Here is a 13279-nt window from a genome sequence, read left to right on the forward strand (position 1 = left end):
AGAAATTTTAGCTACAGGAGACCGAGTGGAAACTCTAACACAATTGAGACCAAGGCATTTGTGCTGGCACACCCCTTTCATTCCAGCACTGGGAAGCAGAAGCTGTGAGTTCAAGGCCACCCTGGTCTACAGAGTGAGTTCCAGGACAGCCAGAGAAACCCTATCTTAAAAAGACATGCAATGCCACAACAGTATACAACATTCATGGATCTATGGAGAAAACTGAGCAACAGTAGAAAATACATCCCGCTTTGAGACAGCAGTGGCCTCTGAGGAAGAAGAAAGCCTAGGGATGGTGAACAGAGATGTGTTAACCTCACGGTTTTCTGTTCCGCCTATGATCCCTTATCCACATTCTTGATATCAGAAATACTCTGAAGTCAGAACTGTATGGAGCTTAGAGTGTAGGCCAGAGGGAGAGCCTGTGCTTACCAGAGCAAGATCCAGCTCTAGAACAGGACAGAATAAGATTTAAGGTTGTGATGCCATGTGTGACATCGTGTGTGACCCAGGGGCTGGGATGCAGCTGAGGTGTTAGCCACGCATGCATGAAGCTCCGAGGTCAAGCTCCAGCCAGCCACGCCTGCAATCCCAACACCCCGAAGATGGAGGCAGGGGGATCAGGAGTTGAAGGTTATACTGGCTGGCTTTGTGTGTCAACTTGATGCAGGCTAGAGTCATCAACGAGGAAGGAGCTTCAGCTGAGGAAATGCCTCTATGAGATCCAGCTGTAAGGCATTTTCTCAATTAATAATCAATGGAGGAGGACCCAGCCCATTGTGGGTGGAGCTATCCCTGGGCTGGTGGTCCTGGGTTCTTTAAGAAAGCAGGCTGAGGGGGTTGGGGATTTAGCTCAGTGGTAGAGCGCTTGCCTAGCAAGCGCAAGGCCCTGGGTTCGGTCCCCAGCTCTGAAAAAAAAAAAAAGAAAAAAGAAAAAGAAAAAAAAAGAAAGCAGGCTGAGCAAGCCAGGGAAAGCAAGCCAGTAAGCAGCACCCCTCCAAGACCATCAAGACCATCAGCTCCTGCCTCCAGGATCCTGCCCTGTTTGAGTTCCTATCCTGACTTCCTTCATTGGTGAACAGGACTGTGGAAGTGTAAGCCAAATAAACCCTTTCCTCTCCGACTCGCTATTTGGGAATGGTGTTTCATTGTTCAGTAGAGACCCTAAGACGAAGATCAATTTTGGCTACACAGGAGATTGAAGGCCAAGTTGGCTTATATGAGATCCTGTCTCAAAAAAACAAAAGTAATGTAACATTGTTTAGCATGAAATCCTTGGTCCCGTTCCAGAGAGCTCTAGAGCAATAGTTAACGACCACACTTTATTACCATATTTCTGCAGTAAAATATATGAATATTTATAGTAAATGGCTTGAACAGACCATAAATACCTTTGTGTCAGCTTAGGTTAGATTTTGCCACCAAATAAGTTTATACGCCAGACTCTATAGGGGCGGGAACTTGCAAGCTAGAGGTTTCAGGATCTTTTTAAATACGTTGTGTCAGGGTGGGAGCAGTCACAAAGGTGCCACCGTGTGCATGTGGCTGTCAGACTACAGCTTATAGGAGTCAGTTCTTGCTTTCTCTCATGTGTGTTCCAAGTATAGAACTCAGGTCATCAGACTTGGAAGCAGGTACCTTTAACCCCTTAGTCACCTGACTTGCCCTTGTTAGGAAATCAAACAGGGCAGGATTCCTTGGTCTGTTGGTTTGGAGGGTGGGGGTTTGAGACAAGATTCCTCAGTATAACAAGCCCTGGTGCTATCCTGGGCTCAATTTGTGGATCAGGCAGACCTCAGACTCATAGAGATCTTCTTGTCTCTGCTTCTCAAGTGCTGGGATCAAAGGCTCAAGCCACCATGCCTGGCTAGAGTTTTGAGAAATGCAGAGAAGGCCTGACTATAATTTTTCTTCTAATGGTAACAGAATAGAATGTAGGGCAAAGGTCAGGAGGGCTCCGTGTGCAGCTCAAAGGTAGGATCAACACTTAAAGCCCAGGGCTCACCTCCCAGTGCTACGAAAAAGAAAATTTAATGTTTAAGCCTTTATTTAATGTGTGTATTTTTGCCTGCATATATGTCTGTATACCTGGGGCCTGTGGAAAACAGAAGGCATCAGACGCCCTTGAACTGGCTGGAGTAACAGGCAAATGTAAGCTACCATCTGGGTGCTGGGAATCAAACCCAGTCCTCTGGAAGAACAATCAGTGCTCTTAATACGCCACACACACACACACACACACACACACACACACACACACACACACACACACACACCAGAAATCTAAAAAGATGGTCTGGGAGCTGGGAGCTGGGAGCTGGTTCAGCCAGTAAGTGCTTGCTGTGCAAACCTGAATTTGGACCCCCAGCACCCATGTGAAGAGCTGGGTGCGTATTCCTATACTTCACTGCTGGGAAAACAGAGATGAGAAAACCTCTGGGGCTCGCTGTACAGCCAGTCTAGCCAATCAGCAAACTCCAGGCTCAGTGAAAGACCTTGTCTAAGACAAAATAAGATTGACTGAGAAAGACACCCAGTGTCAGCCTCTGGTTTCCTCATTCATGTACGTCTGCAAGTGTGCAAGCACACACACACACACACACACACACACACACAGAGAGAGAGAGAGAGAGAGAGAGAGAGAGAGAGAGAAAGAGAGAGAGAGAACTCATCAGTTAGGAGAACGCACTGCTCTTGCAGAGGACCCAAGCTCTTCACAGTTCCCAGCTCCCACACCAAATGGCCTACAACCCCTATAATCCAACTCCAGAGAACAACAACACATTCTTCTTCGGGCTTCCTTTGACACTACATTCATGTGCACAAATCCACACTCTCTCACACACCCACAATTAGAAACCTTTACAAATAAATATTTCTTTAACAGGTAAGGGTTTTTTTTTTTAAAGATTTATTTATTCCATGTATGTGAGCACACTGTCACTGTCTTTGGACAGACCAGAAGAGGGTATCAGATCCCATTACAGATGCTTGTGAACCACCATGTGGTTGCTGGGAATTGAATTCTGGTCCTTTGGAAGAGCAGTCAGTGCTCTTAACCGCTGAGCCATCTCTCCAGCCCCAGGTAAGGGTTTTTCAGGGTCAGGCATGACGTCACATGCCTTTAATCCCAGCAGGAAGATCTCTGTGAGTTCAGGACAGCCTGGTCTACATAGCAAGCTCCAGGACAGGTAGGACTACATAGGATACCCTGTTTCAAAACTAACCAGTAAAAAAAGGAAATAAAAAAGTTTGGAGAAAAAAAAAAGCCAGGTGGTGGTGGCACACCCCTTTAATAACAGCACCTTGGAGGCAGAAGCAGGTAGATCTTTGTGAGTTCAAGGCCAGCCTGGCCTGAAGTTGAGAGCAATTTCAAGGATAGTTAGAACTACATAGAGAAATCCTGTCTTGGGGAGGGTAGAAAGAAAAAAAGAGAGATAGGTTTTCTGTGGTACCTGAAGATTGGTGCACCCATTCTGAAACATTTTCTATTTGTCTCTCAGAAGTTTCTCCAAGCCAAACCTTCCCTGCTGCATCCCCCAACTCCTCCTGGTACCAGGCTCCTTGGAGCAAGTCAATTTTAAACTGATTTGACCTGGGCACATGAGACATCAGAGATGGTAATGTTACGCATTTCTAGAAGACTAGGCCTGCACTTCACCTCCTACCCCTTACTAGTAATACCAGCGAGGATCCAGCAAAGGCTCAGGTCTACAGTCCCAGAATTTGGAAAACTAAAACTGAAAGGTCAAGAATTCAAAGCAAGGGCTGGAGAGATGGCTCAGTGGTTAAGAACACTGGCTGCTCTTCCAGAGGTCCTGAGTTCAACTCCCAGCAACCACATGGTGGCTCACAACCATCTATAATGAGATCTGATGCCCTCTTCTGGTGTGTCTGAAGACAGCTACAGTATACCAATATAAATAAAAATTAATAAAAAAATTAAAAAAAGAATTCAATGCAAGAACAAGAGTTCAAAGCCCTCCTGAGATACATAAGAAAACCCCATCGGGGTTGGGGATTTAACTCAGTGGTAGAGCGCTTGCCTAGCAAGCACAAGGCCCTGGGTTCGGTCCCCAGTTCCGAAAAAAAGAAAAGAAAAAAAAAAAAGAAAAAAAAAACCCATCTCAGTGTGTGTGTGTGTGTGTGTGTGTGTGTGTGTGTGTGTGTGTGTGTGTGGCTAGCACACCCACAGCCCTAAGCCTATTCCCAATGTCCCATTACAGTGTGGTAGAGCACTTGCGTAGCATGCATGAGGCCTAGGATTCAACCCTCCTCAACACTGAAGGAAAAAAGAGCGGATGGGGAGGGATCAGCACATGAGGGTGTTTAGCACCAAGCCTGACCACATGAGTGTCATTCCTACAACCCATGTGGTGAAAGGAAAGAACCAACTCCCCGAAAGTTGTCCTCTGACCTCTAGTATTCGTGATATGAGCAGGCACACCCCTCCATTTGCATGCAAACACTAAACAAGTAAGTAAATAATTAAATAATTAGGGGCTGGAGAGATCACTCAGTGGTTGAGAGCACTGGCTTCTCTTCCAGAGAACTTAGGTTTGACTTCAGCAGCCACATGGGAGCTCACCATCTGTACTGGCGTTTTAGGGGAGGCTGGGTCTGACCCTCTGGCCTCCACCAGATATATGCATGTGGTGCTCAGACGAACTCAGGCAAAACACCAATACGTATAACAGAAGAAGAGAAGTAGTAGGAGTAGTAAGATACTTATTAAATAAAAGTTTAAAGGTCAACAGAAGATTATATTTCTCTTCATCATTACAGGACTAGCAATACCAGCAAGTCGGGCTTTAAAGGTGAGGTCTACACCTGGCTCACCGCCTCAGGCCACTGGACAGGATCTAAATGAAAAGCAACTGACAGCAACCAAGACCCCCAACCCCTCCAACCACGGTGGCTCCGGGATCAACGCCACAAGAGGCAGCTCTTTGTTCTCTCCATGTAGGCTTCTCTTCCTGTCACCCTGAACCTGAACCTCCACAACCGACCAAGTCTCTGCCAAGATGAGGAGGAAAATACAGGAGCTTTCAACAGATGGTAGCAAGCATCAGCCGGGCTTAGGAATCAAAGGGTGGCAGAGCAGGCTGGGTCTCCATGGTGATGGGCTTAATGGAAGAAAAACACTATTTGTTTTGCCACCCAGGGTGAAAATAGGGAAAAAGGAAGAGAGCAAACCCTCTACGGTGGGGTGGGAACAACCAGGAACACTTGAAATGAGGAAGAAGCTAGAGGAAGAATTGGCTGGCACATGGATGGGAAATTTTTAAGAGAGAATAAATAGCAGGCTAGCCAGGAAGTAGACACGTGCACATATAAAAAGAAAAGAGAGAAGGGCAGAGGCTCCGTGGAAAGCCTTTCAGATACAATATCACAGCCATCCTGCTTCTTGGTCCTGCTCCCTGACACCGAGGTGGGCATGGTGGTGCCCCCTTCAATCCCAGGGCTTGTGAGGCAATGGCAGGCAGACGCCCATTGAATTCCAGGCCCGCCTGGTGTACCTAGCCAGTTTGAGACCACCCAGAGCTACACAGAGAGACCCTGTCTCAGGAAAAAAGAAAAAAAAATAGCACTCATAAAGCCTCTCTAATTTTCCCCGCCGTCCATTTCTAGGCAGCCTCTGTCCCAGCAAGTACTCACCAGACTCCTCCTTCATGGGCTCGTACTCTGGCTCCGGAATGATAGGCAGCTGAGAAGTCTCCTTCTCAACTCCTGGGGCCACAGTGGACTGAGGAGGTCGGCCAGGTCGGCCTGCCCGGGGGCCTCCCCGGCCACCCACTTTTCGCTTCTTCTCCGCTTTGCTTGCCATCTTGAAGGCAAAACCTGCAGGTACATGGGTGTCGGAAGTCCACCTCCAGATCCCACCTCTAACCCAGCCTCCCAATACACACATTCCCTTCTGAATTCCGACACTGAGTGGGATATCCCAGATGATCTTATTTTCTGGGGGGTATCCTGCTATACACTCGGGGCATACCCAAGAGACCCTCAGAGCTGGGGGAGGGGGTCACAGTTCAGGGGTAAAGTGCTTGCTTAGAATGTGTGCAAGGCCTTGTGTCAGACTCCGAACACTGGATTTAAAAAGGACGGGGTTGGGGATTTAGCTCAGTGGTAGAGCGCTTGCCTAGCAAGCACAAGGCCCTGGGTTCGGTCCCCAGCTCCGGAAAAAAAAAAAAAAAAAAAAAGGAAGGGGGACAATGGATTCCTCACCTCTTCCCTGGGATAACCCAAATTCTTCACAGAATCAGATTAAAAGTCAAAGCCCTCTCCCAGCCCCCGGCAGGTCAGAAGGCTAAGGACCTGAGTTCAATCCCTGGGTCCATGGGGCACCAACACCCACAAGCTGTTCTCTGCCCTGCACTTACATACCATGGCACGCACACACACACACACATACACAGACAATAACTGCAAATGGGGGAAAATCAAGGTCTCATAAGCCATCAGGAACAAATAGCAGACACGGGAACTAAAAAGATAACGTCCTGATCTCAGGACCACAAGAGTTTGGTTCCCAGCACCGACACCAAGTGATTCACAACTGCCTGTCACTCCAGTCCCTGGTGATCTGACTCCCTCTGGCCTCCTTGGGTACCTGCACAGGTTTGCATACACATATATGTACATATAAATTAAACCTTTTATTTTTACAACAGAAACACCACTAAGGCAGGGTATGGAAAATGTATGAGATGTTCACCACACTACCCTATAGTTTCCTGAATGCGAGACAGCCCAGGAAGGGGAGCACCATCACTGCTGTCGTTGTGTCAAGTCACTGAGGCAAACCAAGACGATTTTCCTTAGCACCTCCCCACTTAAATAAGAAGAAAAAAAAAAAAAAGCTCCTCCTACTACACTGAAATCTCAACAGCCTCAGACAAAGACCGTGTGCACAAGTCTCTTTAGTCTGTAATCGCTTAGAGGTGGGAGCCTGTTCAGTGTGTACTGTGGTTTTTTAGGCCTGTTGGTCGAGTCTACGCTAAGTACATAATTTCAGGATCACCAGATTCCAAATGTCCTTAGGAGCAACCAGGAACCAAGAAGGACAAAAGACATCCAAATTATGCAAGGGTGAAAAAGAAACGAATGGCATGAGGAAGACTCAGTGGGAAAAAACAAACAAACAAACAAACAAAAAAAAAACAAAAACAAAAACAAAAAAAAACCCAACCATGTGAGGAGCACAGAACCTCCAGGAACACACACTATAGAATGCTCTGCACTCCCTCTTCCTCCTCGGGAGCCTGACAGCCACCTGTGGCTGCCTTTCCTCATCCCCACAGGCTGCCACAGGCATTGATCATGGGTTATGAATTTCAAACTTGAAGGATTTGTACTTTGCTCCAAGGAAAAAACGTTCTGTTAGGCCAACAAATCAATAAAACCAACTGCAAGAGTGTGGTTTCCTTCCTTAGCCTCAAGGGAAGCATCCAGCTCCCCTGAGCCTCAAGCTGGAGCCTCAGGAGACATAATCCACACTGCAGGCACGGGAGAAACTGTCCCAGCCTGGGGCTCACTGGGGTTACTAGAAAATATCTCAGGGCCCTCCTGCTCCTCAAACTGGTCACCAGTAGGCAGTATCCCTCACAACTTCTTGCTCACACAACTGTCCCCCCTTCATTGCACCCTGAGTTGCCCTTCTTCCCCTCAATCATAAATGCTCCTTGCTCCCCTCTCCCCCTATAACCACCCCTAGCTCCTGACTCCTCCACAGCTGCTCTTCCTCCCTTACAGCTGCCCCTTTCCCCAGCATTCTTTCCTTCCCTCTGTCCCGACACACACCTCACAATGTCGACCCTCTCCTCCCTAGACCGACGGTTGGGTCACACCAACCAAGAAGCTGCCCCGCGTGGCCCTCCCAGGCCCGCGCCTGCATGCACGCGTCGCCATGGCAACTCGGGGCCGGGAGAGTAAGTGGCGGGTCTGCGGACACTGCGCAGGCGCGTTGCTCCGCCGCCCCACCCCACGAGAGTCTTTCACGCGTGGATCTGAGACTAAAGGGCAAGGGGGGGGGTCTAGGGTTTCGAGAACTACTAAATCTGGGAGCCGAAGGTGTGGGGAACAGCTCCCGCCTGGATTTGAGGATCAAGCTGGAAGGGCTGGGACTGAAAACGAGACTCGGTCTCGCAGGATGTGGAAAAGACCCGGGTGTGGGGGACCCAAACGCACGACCCGGGCCCCCAGGTGTGTGGGCTCCGGCCTGCACGGGTCCAGCAGGTGGCGCTCGGGGTGCTGCCTGCGAGGTTCGTTCACCTTCTAGAAAACTCTCCAGGATTTCCAAACAGCCACGGCTGCAGCTGGGTCCAGGGGAAAAACCGGGGCTGGAGCACCCCTGCCCTCCTGCTGCTCCCGCTTCTTACCCCGGATTGGGGACTAGTATTGCTGGGAGGCACGGGGCGGGGGAACCGGGTGAAGGCTGGAACTGGATTTTTTTTTTTTTTTTTAAATCAGAGGATTGGCTTTGAAAAGCGTTGCTGGTTTTGGGGGGCGAACGAGAGGCGGGGACTCCCCCGGGGAAGGTGACCCGGCCTGGGAGGAGCTTTGCTCTCCATAGGAACAAAGGCTGCGTCCCAGAGCAGCTTGGAGAGCACTGGAGGGGCAGCACTGAGCGGGTGCTAGGGGGCGCTGCATGTCCTGGTGGCTGGAAGGCGGAAAAGACAACTGTACCCGGGGTCTAAAGACGCTTTGGGGAGACGTGGGAAATGCAGTGAGGAAGCAGAATCATGGGAATAGGGAGGCGCCCTCCCTGCTTCCATCAATAGTGCCTAATTAAGACAAAGCCAGCAGCGAGCCCACTGATTACATTTCCATGAGGAGCTAAATTGATGACATTTTCTTTGCTGGATATGAAGAGACGCTGGCACCTCAGTTCCCATTTTCACACCTGACAGGTCTCATTTTGCCGGAAGTGGCAGTCCCTAGTACTCCTGGAGGCCAATATATTTATCTAAACTCTGACCCAAGCCACCATAATTGACAAGTCCTCCCTTAACACCACCACCTTCCCTGTTTGCAGTGTAGCTCAAGCTGGCGTCAAACTCTCAAACTTCGAGTCCTGCCTCTGCCTCCTGGGTGCTGGAATTACAGGGGTGTGCTGCCACATCTGGCTACCACCATTATCCTGAAGATGGGTTTCCGGGTTCTGATTTGTGTGGTCTTTGGCCCAGCCCAGACTCGTGTTGCTGAGAGAGCAGGGATTGAAGGAAAAGAGACTCTGCCACACCCTAAAACCAGCAGCTGGGATGGAGCACATAGGTAATCTTCCAGCCAGATAGCAGAGAGGGGTAATGTGACTGGTCAGAATCCCAAGGGAAAGGTCCCAAAGGACTGAAAATTTGTGGGGAGGCTTGGAATGGGGATCCTCCAGGGTGGGTTCCTGAATCCCTCAGGGGAAGGAACTTTGCATAGACCCCTTTTCTCTTCTGACTCCCCTCTCAACTGTGGCTGTGTCTAGGGATCCCAGCCCCCCACATTATGCTAAATAGGTAATCAAACATCTTGCTTTGCTAATTGCTGCTCAATCCGATTAAACACCGCTGAAGCTCATCAACAGAGGTGGAGGTAAAGGGAAGGATGGGGGGGGCCGCCACAGCTGTGATGGGGTGCTTGTCCCTAGGGGCTCTAGGGGACAGCTGAGAAACACCCAGCGTAACAAGTCTAAGCACATCCCAAAGGAAAGGGACTGACCATTTGTAGCCTGGAGTCAGTCCCTTAGCCGGGACCACCCCAGATGTAGGCTTTTCCCTCCTGCCAGAACCTTATTACCCTCAGAACCCAGGCATCCGGCCATTCCCACAGCCACCCACACACACCCCTGTCCCAGATTTAATAAGGTCTGTTCTCTCACTGTCAATATTTGATTTCTCAGAGCCATCTCCACGGAGAAGAGGGGCCTCAGTCCTTCTTCCCCCCTACCTTGGTCCTTTTTGGCCCACTCCTAGTCCCTTTGTGCTCCCAACCTTCTCTGAACTTACTGACTTAATGAAATGATATTAAAGTCTTAAGCAACTCCAAGAAGAATGGTTGCTATGGTAAAGGGAGTGGGCAGGACGCCTGGGTCCCTGAGGGGAGTAAGGGCTGAGAGGGAGAGGGAGCCAGAAGCTAAGACCTAGAAGTCACAGGTCCCCTCCACAACCCTCCATGGGTAATAGCAGATTCTGAGTGAGGTAGGGTGCCATACCTCTAGTTCTTGGTGAGAAGCAGGGAATGAGGCTTGGGTGCTAAGAGAAAGTTGAAGGACAGATGTTCAAGGGGCCAGGGTCTCCACTGGCTGACCAGAGCATCCATCAGGAGAGAAGGGCCAGTCTGGGAGACAGGGTCTCTGTGCCAGCAACCTCCCTGCTGACCATGCCCTGGACCAGTCCCGTGAGAACCAGAGTGGATTCATCCACAGCCCTGACTCATCTCTCGGCCCCCTTTCTCCACCAGCAGCCCCCCACAGGTGATTTGTAGCTGATGCCCCCACAGTGGCAGGAACCAGGACGAGTCATTCCATGACATGAAGAACTGAGGACTTCCAAAGAGAACACAGGCCAATGGCTGGAAATCGAAGCCCCACCCCAGCTCCCCACACCCGTCCCCTTCTCACTCCCCTGGGGACCCTGGCCCAGCCCCAGTCCCCTTGGGGTGGTGGGAATGCAGGGACATTTGGCTGAGGCTGATTGATGAGGGAGGAGGAAGCCTGTGCGTGCTAAGGCTGCTGTTTGCTGAGCACACAGATTCCTCCCCACTCACCAGCTGCTGCCCCCTGAGGCTGTTTGTGGGCACCCCCACCCCACCAGTTAGTGCCACTGGGGGAGCCGATGCCTACATTCCTGATAGAGAACCAGGAAGTTGACTGCTTCTTGGATTCCCTCATGAGAATCATAGATACCTGGGACCTGGTGGCTTTGAACTCCTTTCAGACACCTGCCCTGCCACGCATGACTCTTGCGACTCCGTAGTGGCCATTCATTCTGTGTCTTTCTTCCTAGCCCCTACCTACCGCTCCAAGCCCAGGCAAGCCAGCACCCTGCCTCCGAGCCACCCTGCAGCTCCTTTCCCAGCCTACCTGCAGATCTTGACCCTGTCCCTGGGAAGGTGGAGCCCGTTTCTGGGGTGGGGGTGGCCCTTTCCCTTTAGGAAGCCCCCACATTTCATTCTAACGTAAATCTCAGCTTGTAGCATCCACCGGATATTTTTGCTGCAGTCTGGTGAGTTGGCTTGGTGACTCAAGGCACCTGTTGCAGAGCCTGATGTGTTCTATCCTGGGAGCCGGGAGGTAGAAGAACCGATCTGACTCTGCTGGCAGCTTGGCCTCTGCCCTCCACACGCACGCCCTGGCCTGCGTGCATGCTCCCCACCACAAGCACATAAACACACAGTGAAAAGAAGAGACGTCTATCGAAACTCCTCACCCCCTTTCATATTGCCAACACCCCCCCCCCAACACAAACCAGGGTGACAGTTGTATACCTTAAGCTGCAAAGGCTAGCCAAGCCTGTGCTGCTACAACTCAGCCCCCAGGGACAGCCCAGCTCCATCTTCCTTCCACTGCTGGAAGGGCAGGTTTAGGTGTCTCGGGCGGGCCCTCGCCTACTTGTTCTGTTAGTTCTGCTCTGCTCGTCTGGCCCGCTCTGGACATGGCCCTTTTCATTGTGTTGTTTATTTGAGGCAGGGTTTCCGCTTCGTAGGTTACACTGGCTTCAAACTCAAAAGCCTCCTCCTCCTCCTCCACCACACCTCCCAAATGCTGGGATTACAAGCTCTTACCACCTCACACTCAGCTTCCTGCTCCAGTTTTCATGTCTTCTGAAAGCTCAAAACATCATCTTTGCCCTCCTCCGGCTTAAAAAGCTCTTGAGTAGAACTAGTCCATACACAGGAAACAACGGGGAGAAGAGGAAAGACCAAGCAAGCCAGATGGGTCTCCTCTCTCTCTCTCTCTCTCTCTCTCTCTCTCTCTCTCTCTCTCTCTCTGTCTCCCTTCCTTCCTTCTTCCTCCTTCCCCCCCGCCCCCCTCTGAGACAGGGTTTCTCCCTGTGGCCCAGGCTGGCCTGGAACTCACTCTGTAGACCAGGCTGACCTCAAACTGAGAGATCCACCTGCCTCTGCCTCTGCCTCCTGAGCGCTGAGATTAAAAGTGTGCGTACACACCTGTCTAGACCAGCTTCTTGGAGTGACTTTCTGCCCCTTGGGCTGTGGCTAGAGACAGACGGAATACCTGGACAAAAATAAGGTGGATGTCTGTCCTTATTACCAAACGCGTCAAAATCTCTCCCTTTGCATCTCTGCTTCTGCCTTTCCCAGTGCAGTTCCTGGCTGCCCCTCTGCTCCCAAACACACACCTCTGAACCGGAAAGGTTCACCTAGTTTCCCTGGGTTTCCTTTGTTTGTTTGAACTTGTTTCATTCTCCACGGTCTCAGCCACTCAGGTTGGCTTCAAACTCCTCCCACCTCAGCCTCAATATTGTTTTCATGAACCGAGGTTGCAAATGCTTGTTCCCCATCAAAATGTGGACTTCAAGTGGGGTGTGGTGGTGCATGCATGCCTTTCATCCGAGCTTTCAGGAGGCAGAGGCAGGTGGAGCTCTGTGAGTTCAAGGCCAGTCTGGTCTGCAAAGTGAGTTCCAGGATAGCCAGGGTCCTGTTACACAGAGAAACTCTGTCTTGAAAAACCACATCACACCCCCCTCCCCCCAAAAAATTATTATTTTTTTAAATTGTGGACTTCAGAAGCTAACCACAGGCCAGAAATGGAGTTGCACACCTTTTATCCCAGCAGTCAGGAAATGAAGACAGGCAGGCAGGCAGGCAGATAGATCTCTTGAGTTTAAGGCCATCCTGGTCTATATAACAAAACCCTACCTTCTTTGTTTTGGGTTGGTTTTTATCTTTTATTTTTTAAAATATTTTTATTTTTTGGTTTGGTTAGTTGTTTTTGATTTGTTTTTCCAGACCCTGGCTGTCCTGGCACTCTCTCTATAGGCTAGACTGTCCTTGAACTCATAGTGGTCCCCCTGCCTCTGCCTCCTGGGTGCTGAAATCAAATGCATATGTCACCATTGACCAGCAAGAACTTGTCTTAAAGTCAATCAATTAGTTAATCAAACAACCAAACACCCTGGGCTAGTGTGAGACCCTGTCTCAAATGCAGGTGAGAGGGAGGCTAGAGGGTCAGTGATGTAGTGGTTAAGAGCATTTACTGCTCGTGCAAAGGACCCAGGTTTGGTTCCCAGCACCTACACAAGGCTCAACAACTCTCTGTAACTCTGCTCAT

The 13279-nt window shown here is 50.1% G+C and overlaps 1 protein-coding gene across 2 annotated transcripts in view; it reads right to left on the reverse strand.

Moving 5' to 3' along the window:
* The window catches only part of Dnah2 (dynein, axonemal, heavy chain 2), a 125239-nt gene extending 117320 nt beyond the window's left edge, over positions 1-7919 (reverse strand). Inside the window, exons 1-2 of one of the 2 annotated variants that reach the window (XM_087571883.1) lie at positions 7804-7919; positions 5659-5841 (exon numbers count right to left, since the gene is read on the reverse strand). Coding sequence is in view for 1 of the 2 variants with exons in the window: in NM_001100676.1 (NP_001094146.1) it covers positions 5659-5827 (169 nt within the window). In the remaining variant the exon portion in view is untranslated. 2 annotated transcript variants of the gene reach the window in all.
* Positions 7920-13279: the final 5360 nt, after the last annotated feature.

The sequence above is a fragment of the Rattus norvegicus genome, chromosome 10 (assembly GCF_021556685.1).
Source record: "Rattus norvegicus strain SHRSP/BbbUtx chromosome 10, alternate assembly SHRSP_T2T, whole genome shotgun sequence".
Lineage (NCBI taxonomy): Eukaryota > Metazoa > Chordata > Mammalia > Rodentia > Muridae > Rattus > Rattus norvegicus.